At 39.1% G+C, this 8,541-nt stretch overlaps 1 protein-coding gene across 1 annotated transcript; it reads left to right on the top strand.

The window, feature by feature from the left end:
• Positions 1-61: 61 nt before the first annotated feature.
• RB195_009800 (uncharacterized protein) lies at positions 62-7,352 on the top strand (the record flags this gene model as incomplete). The annotated part of the gene is made up of 10 exons (XM_064190510.1): positions 62-194; positions 1,160-1,265; positions 1,394-1,488; positions 1,545-1,646; positions 1,732-1,856; positions 1,994-2,147; positions 3,455-3,633; positions 3,963-4,059; positions 4,180-4,350; positions 7,216-7,352. 10 exons carry the CDS (start codon positions 62-64, stop codon positions 7,350-7,352), a joined length of 1,299 nt encoding a protein of 432 aa, XP_064048093.1.
• Positions 7,353-8,541: the final 1,189 nt, after the last annotated feature.

Here is an 8,541-nt window from a genome sequence, read left to right as displayed (position 1 = left end):
TCTGTGGTCGGGAGTCTTTCGAAGTAATTCCTTCATTTCTGCGACGAAATTATCTTTAGTTATGGCGTCTAGAGACGTGAATGGAGTAGACGCTGGAGATAATACGCTAATTGATGTTGAGATTTGGAAAGATGAAACAGGCAAAACAGTTGTCCAGCATTTGTCTGAGGGTTTCGCGGGAGACGACGAAGCAGGTACAGGAAAAGTAGTTTTTTCGTAGTAGCATTTCTACCTCTTTTAGGCTCACCAGTATTTGTTGGTATTTCTTATTTTCCTTTCTTTTGTTCAGAAAAAAGTTACAATGTGGAACCTGTATAGTAATAAGTATGGGTGGTATCTACAACTGTCTTACTTCTGAAATTGCCGTATTTGCAAAAGAAAAGCGACGAACAAACAAACGACAAAAAGTACGATATCAACTAAGCAATGTTGACACAATTATCCACTCCGCATTTAAGCTGTTTTTGGCTTCCACTAGTATATAAGATGTATAGATACAGATAATCACTTGTATTTTCCCTTTTTTTGTGGTAATTGTTAATTCACTCGCTTTCGATCTTAATATCAACTTAACGTCTTATGCTCTTCAAAAGATAGGACTCTTCAAAAGTTGTTTTCTTCTTCTTTTACTTTCAAATTATTCTCATTATCCAGTCTTCATCCTCCACATAAGGCCATGCTTTCGCTTAAAAAACTTTTTTTGTTGGAGAAGTTACTTCAGAAAGTATTGTATCATTTTAGATGAAGTAGGATGTGCTGGAACAGTAAGGAACTTATATAGTGTTCGCAAATAAGCGTGGTAACGTTCTCGCTGTCGATTCCAGTCAAACTTTTTTTCTTCTTTTGCATAACACTGGCCAGCTCGCAATGGTTGTACATGGCTCATTTTGTTTTAAAACCTGTAGCTGAAATCACGTTTCAGTTATTACATACAGTCACCGATGTTTCTTCTTACAAGGTAGATGATTCCCACATTGATGCACTTCATTTCACCAGCTTTTTAGTTGCGTATTATTAACTATGATATCATCTTAATGCGCGTGAAAGGAACAGAGATATAAGAACAGATGATAATTTTTTGGTCAAGCGTAATTAAAACTCATATTCGGGTTCTGAAATTGTTAGAGTCACAACTGCCTATGATCGCAATTTTTTGTAGTTGCTGATGGGGCCATTCTTCGGTATCGTGCCCCGTTTCTTCGTGTCATCAAACACGATGCTTATTTCGATGCGTTCAATATCGTTGTAGAAAGTATGCTGAACAGGTATGTTTTTGAGCGACAAAATTCCCATTTTTGTGTTTGAATAAGAAGTTCATTTTAATATACTTCTCACTACGAGAGGAGAGTTGCGAAATTACCAACGGGGCTGTTTACTACACTCTCATTTTCAGACTGGCTCCCATGTGGCTCGCTTACACTTTTGCTGAAGCGTTTGTCAATGATCATGCCAATGAACTGACAGCACATAGGCAAGATTACATCGAAGGTAGGAAACTTGTTCGTTAGCAGTAGTGACTAAGACTTCTACTTCACCTGGTTCAGGAGAGTATCACCAATCGGATGGTGGCACTTGGTGTAGACAAATAATTACAAGTATGCATGCTTTTGCGAAGAAAATTATGAATGGCGAAAGGACCTTGAGAGGTGAACACCAACTTTCTAACGAACCTACTTATTCCTCAGTTGTTTGCTTTTATTATGAAAATTACGAGCAAGTATTGTTCTTTAGCACGGCCTGATTCGTGGGATCAATTTCCTATATCCTGCGAATCTGAGAAAGGCCGTCGACCAAGGCAAGAAGATCGCATGCTAGCCATGCCGACCTTAACTCTTGTTTTTCCTGATGCAGCTAGGGTAAATTCATATTTTTATTCATTTACTATGGTTTTCCATCTTCACAGTAGATAATTCAAGGTTGTTGTTACAATATTAAAGATGTTATGTAATATCTACATGCATTACAGTGGAAGGTTGAAATTCTTTTTTTGCAGTCAGATGTTGGATTGATGGCTGTATTTGACGGACATGGTGGGTCGGAGTGCTCGGCATATTCCTGCGCGCATCTCCCAGCTGAGTTCGTGCGAGCATTGAATGCTCATCCATCGTCGCTGGAAAGTTCACTACAGGAAGCTTTCGAGAGATTAGGTGCACTTTGTTTTTAAATGTATTACGGAAGAGAAGCTAGCGGATTTTTGTTTTGTACGCATCATTCATCTGTATGTGTTTCCGCTTTTGACATTTTCAAAAAGATCTAAGCTATATGTGATGCGGCGCGGTTGTGGTGCAGTCTGTTAGAGATCCGTTGTAGCCACACGGTCGATGACTCGAACTGCCCTGGTGCCAACCAATCTTTTCATCTTTCTGTGGTCGATAAATTGCTACCAAACTTGTCTGGGAGGGTAAAAACACTGACTTGATCATCAGTCATTCATTGTATTTTCCAACACGCGTTCCAAAACCTCAACGATTACGAATTGCAGTAAGGCGCGCGGGCGCATCCCCAGTGGATTGATACGCCAGTGACTTTACCCTTTATCCTTTTCATATGTGATGCTAGCCTTACTTCTAAGTTGACCAGGAAAAACAATGTTGTGTTCACCAATTTTTAGAAGTGGAGTTATACCTCCTTTAGGAACATGATTGTAATTTTTTGCATTATTTGAACCACAACACTTGCGAGAACCACAGAAAAGTATTTCGAACAAATGACATGATTTTATTTATTTTTTTCATGTCCGTTTGTACACATGCACTGAACTCTTACGCCTCAAGAGTACTAACTTCGACGTTTAATCGTTCTTTAAAATTTTCAAGTTGAGTTGTAAAGTAGTGCAACTTTTATTGGTAGTAAAACGATGTTATTGCGTTTACGAGCATCCTGTAGAGAACCGCTGGATATTTTTATGAAGTGTAGTTGATTGAGTCACTGAAGTGCGCTGCTTGTACTTTGCAAAGGTCAAGGGAATCTTCTTCATGACGAGGGATAAGGGAATCTTCTTCATAACGAGGGATTGAGTAGAATGTGCAAATGAATCACGTTCTCTGCTTTGCAACTGGGGCTGTCGTGTTTTACAAAGGAATGATTTATTCGTCCTGAAATAGAAATGTATCGTAAAGCCTAGAGAACTTGTTTTGCTCCCGTTTCTTGGGAAGTTACGCGTATAAAACACCTTTCTCACAAACAGTGAATGAGTCCTTTTTCATCCACTCATTTTCACTTGTCTTCCTTTTGCGGTTTGAAAAGATGTACTTTGTAAAAGGCTCTAATCACAACAACTCTTGTCTAAGACTTGAGAGTTTTGCCACATCAAAAAGGTTGAGTGTGTATGTGTTTTTTTTTTTTTGCAAAAACAAATGAGATCGAGAGGAGCGAATTAATCAGTTTTATAGCGGCTCAGCATTAGCAGCTTATCCCTTAGTTGTTCATTAAGTTGTTGAAAAAGTTGGTTTAGATGCTCGTCTATCCGCACGGTGTGAGAACGAGCGGTGGCGGAGCGGAACCACTGCTGTAGCTGTAGCAGTCGACTCGAAGCAAATCGTTGTTGGTTGGATAGGAGATTCAGCTGCTTATGTTCTCTCTGAATCTAACAAGCTTCAGAAGATCACTAGAGCTCATGTTCCCACAAATGAGGTTTGTAAGTGATGTAAGCTGAAAAAAGTACACCCGGATTGCAACGATTTGTGTTGTAGTGCATTTGTGCAAGCGCTTGCTGTCGAAAACAAGTTTTGAACCACTCGCAGCCATCTGCGAGCGTACCATTCCCGCGCAACTCCTGGCTTCCATCTCGAAGTTGGAGCTGAGTTATGATTTTACTGCGTAACTTCGAGCGCAATTGTCAACGCAATTCCACCACAATTCAAGCCGTTTTGACTCGAATGCATGTGGAGATTGGTTCATGCGAAGTGAAACTGCTGAGTTAATCTAAGCAAATAGACACTTTATTACTGAGAACTTCTCAGGACGAAGCGAGACGTGTGGAAGAAGATGGAGGGCAACTATTGTATGTTCAAGGAGAGCTACGGGTCAATGGAGTTTTAAATCTTACCAGAGCACTCGGTTAGTTCATTTAACTTACTGAAATTATTTTGTCGATAAAGGCTTCCAGTTTTTGAGATTTTCTAAAATGAAAATATCTGTTTTTCTTATACTTGCTTGAAGGTTCATTTTATATCATAGGTGATATTGGCGGACGACCAATGATCAGTCCGAAGGCCGACACAACAGTGATCGAACGGGACGTTTCACATTACCTCGTCTTGCTTGCATGCGATGGGGTATCGGAGTTGTTCAGCGACTCGGAAGTGTTGGATATGATCAAGTCGTTTGTGGAAAAGCATAGTTATAAACGTGAGTCAGCATAGTTTTTCTTAGTAGAAAATGTCTTTCGAAAGTGGATTAGAATAATTGCGTATAATATTTTGTGTTTTGCTAGGCACCCTCCACATGCTCTTACATTTGAAATCTGCTTCAAACTCTATTGTTTTCCTATTTTTCGGTCCATTTCTTTTCACGTTCATAACTTTTGGTGATTATTATATATTATCATATATCATATCATTATATATATATATATATATATATAATCTCTTATAAGAAATGCTAGGTGAGGCAGACCTGGGGCTTCTTTGGGCTGCTCGTTCCATTATCAGACGCTGTTGCTTAGAGTGTTCTAACAGCGGAGAGGGAACAGGCCGAATATGAATATCATACCCAATGCTGTAATATCGTGACGCATACTTTCCTCTAGGATCTTTCCACGTGGTTGCGAGAATATCATGGAAAGCGTAGCAAACGCTATAGTGGTGTGACGCAGACAGTGGTTGATGCGGGACCAGCAATCTCTCTAGCATTCTTGGAAAACATGACTGTGATCGCGAAACAATGAATGCCGTAGCCAATGTTATAAACAACGTGATGCATGCAGACAGGGGCATCAGGAAATCGTTGCAGGCACTAGGATAACCCAGTTTTAGCAGTGTTTTTTCTTTATGTTTTATCCTTTGTTTTGTTCTTGGGGCACTTCTTTGATCTTAGTTTGTAGGAATTCAATTTCTACCCTTTTGCTCTTTGTAAGTGTGCATGATCGACGTTTGTTGTAAGCGGAGTCATAGTAAAATATCAAAAGTCAGTTCTAAAAGAAGGCAAACTTTGCAGAGTTACATAAAAAGTGGAGAGAAAATCCAACTCTTGTGAAATATGAGGAGGCCTCTTGAGTTCGAGAGGAACTATTGAACTAAGGGTGAAGGTTTTCTTGATATAATGACCACGAAGAATGCTTATCGTGCACAATTACACGAAGAAAGGCAGGAATTAAGTTCTTAGAAAATAGGATTTTAAAGGCACCTTAGGAGCAAAACAAACGATATAACTAATAGAAAGGAACTTCACCAATACTGTGTTATTCTAGCACAAAAAGGAAGGAGATTTGGGGGAGTTTTCAGATGCTGTAGAGGTCAGTGAACACCCTCACTGAGGTGTATAAACGAAACTATGAAACTTTGAGCGCTCTCACTTTCTGGTTCCAGAAAAAAGTCCTTGTCGTGCATGGTTCTAACTTTTACAAGAACAGATTGGGAATTCCAAAAAATTTCCTCTCCATTTCGATTTTAGTCAGTTAATTTAATCTATTCCATTTCTTCGTTTTGAGCTGTTACCGAATTTTTGGCCGTTTTTTGTGTTACCAATTTCTCTGATCTTTCGAATGTGTGGAGAAAAATTGTTTCTCTATTCTACTCCTTCATTTTTTGACAGCCTCTTTTAAATGTAAAAATCGAAGGATAACTGCGATGATAGGATTTGTGGAGAAAGGTCGGTAGGGCTTATGGATTCATCTGAAGTTAAATCTAGAATATTTATCTGCGAGTGTAAATACATTGGTTTCACGTGGTTCGCCGGTAGGGTAGATACAGTTCGTAAACAACACTGACGAATCTAGCGAGGAGAGAGATGGGATAAATAGAAGCTTCCGCAAAAATGTGGCAATGATACTTGGTTGTTATGTTAGATAATGAAATAAGAGAAGTATTGAGGTAAGCCATTCGTTATGAAATTGCCCTCGGCTTATCACTATGTATCATCAAGTGTTACTCTGAATGTGAAGTTATATTGGAGCCATTCGTGTTGCTCAGGCACTGCGCCATTGAACATTCTTGCATTCTCCGATCGTCATTCAAAACTATGGTAAAGTGACAAAACAGTAGCAGTACTTCTACTCAAATGTGTTCAAATGAAGTCATTTTACTTTGAGTGCCGAGAAAGAAAACATCATCATCAGCGGGAAATACGAGCTTTTGTTCATGTTTGTAAAGCGTTCTGTAGTTGCTACAATTTTCATCTTTTCCTCTTTGGGCGCACTTTTTTCTCGCTGTGTCGTTTTTTTACTGCAGTCTTTTGCGTGTTCGTGCAATAGTTTCTTCGATTGGGTTGCGCTCTTACCCATAGGTGCGATAGTCGGAGCCGGTGCTGTGATCCCCTTCACCTTTGAACCTAATTCACTTTTAAACGGTTGCCGAAATTGCCCCTTTCACTTTTGGACGGTTGGCGAAAGGACTCCCTTCACTTGAGCTGCAGCCCATGGGCTAAGCCCCCTTCACCTGCGGAAGATCCGGGTTCTCCCTATCGCACCTATGCTCTTACCAGCAGCGTTGGACAAACAGTTCGTCTTCCATATCAGTAATATGTCAGTAACAGTCCTTAGAAGGGGGTTCCTCTCCGATGATGAGTCGAAAATTTTTGATATGTACTTGTTACCTGTCGAAAATTTGTTTTTCTTTTATCTCTATTTTTCTATGTCGCTCAGTGTTTTTTGGTTATTTATTTTCTTTATTACAATAACTAATTTCGCTAGGGTTACCTTTTTGGTGCGTGTGCTCTAAAGGAAAATTTCACTGCTGTTTTTCAAAAAATCCCATGGACGTAATTCCCAGTGGCATAGGACTCAACAGCGAAAAAACTGTATCAGACAAATTATCTGTGAAGTGTTTATTTTCTTGATTATCTAGGGCCCTCGAGACAGACGAGCGCAAGTTTCAAGTGTTCATCAGGTGTATTATTCATAACTTGGAAAAAATCTGTAAAAACTATGAGTGTTTGTCCCAAGTGTCGTGCTCTGGGTGAATTCACTCGTCAGTAAATTGCATGTGGATTGTGTCCGTTTGAATGAAATGAATATTTATGCATTTATTGTGGTGCAGAAATAATCCGTTCTTTCAGAATACTATGACTTGTCAGATCATATCTGTCAAGCAGCTTTGGCGGGTGGTAGCATTGATAACGTTACGTGTGTAGCCGTTTTCCTCAGACCTCCGAAAGATCTTTGGGAACTTCTCCGTGAAGATTCGGACAAATAGTGCCGTAAATTCTGCAGTACTTTCATCTAATTTACTCTTAAAACACTGCATATATTGTAACACAGCTCATGGTTTTATGACAAGGCAGGTTTGGTACATTTTTGTTTATTTGTTCTCGCTAGATTTGTTCTAGTTCTTAAACTTCTTTTGTTGCTGGGATCATCAAACTTCTCGCCTTACTTGCTCAGCTGTTGAGGTAAATTAAATGCATAGTCATCTACTTATTTGGAAATGTTTTACGCGTTAACATTCATGTACTTGGATTTTGAATGAACTTACCGCGATTCTCCCGCAATTTTTTATTTGCCTTCAGGGCTTCTTGTTTGTATGTCTTGAGAATGAGTTTATACATTTCCTTGTTGATGCATATTTGCAAGCCTAACTTAGAAGATTGTTCCAAATTCAAAAGTGACCATATGTAAATGGCAACGTTGTTTTCTCCTATTTCGAGTTTTCTGCTCGTTGTTTTAAAAATCATAAGTGTGTCTCAAGTGTGCTTATTCTGCTATGAGTAGCGTTTTCCTCATCTTCTTCGTAATATTGTATATACCACCTATGTTGTTTCATGACTCCTTTGAGATTTTATGAAAATGTTAAAAATAAATTATAAGGACCACTCCTGACTTTGATGCAGTTTTGAGTATAAAATCATGCTCGATGTTGCGCCTCCTTTGAGGAGTTCTAGAAAACAACTGAAACGCTGGGAGATTTATTCTTAGCCACAATTTGAGTTACTAGGCGTGAAGACAAACATAAGGACGAAAGTTTTGAGGTATTTTGATTGCGAAATTCTGTTGCCTATGCGTGAAATATTCCTCATAGTTCTAAGCATAGTGGATTTTCTGTAGACGAAATATGTGACTTAGAATTGAGAAAATGATGGCCGAAGTGTGAAGGTAGCGGTTTGTTTTTCTAACTGGTTTGGTCTTAAATATTGTAAGTGCGGATTGTTTGGAAAAATCTTTGAGGAAACAATATCTACTATACTGCATATTCGAAAAGTGGAAGTCGTCTACTCAAAGATGAATTTTAAACTTTTGAGTTAAGGCTTTACAATTTTTCTATCTCACCGGACCAGTGAAAGGGTCATTGCTAATACATTTGTGAATTGTCTGCTTTCGAACAGCAACTGTCCGTTGCGGTACCTCCAGTCTTCTGATCAACAGTTTTGCTTCGGTGTGCGAATCTC

Source organism: Necator americanus, chromosome III (assembly GCF_031761385.1).
Source record: "Necator americanus strain Aroian chromosome III, whole genome shotgun sequence".
Lineage (NCBI taxonomy): Eukaryota > Metazoa > Nematoda > Chromadorea > Rhabditida > Ancylostomatidae > Necator > Necator americanus.
Note: the sequence above shows the minus strand (reverse complement) of the source record. Positions and strands in the feature narration are given on the sequence as shown.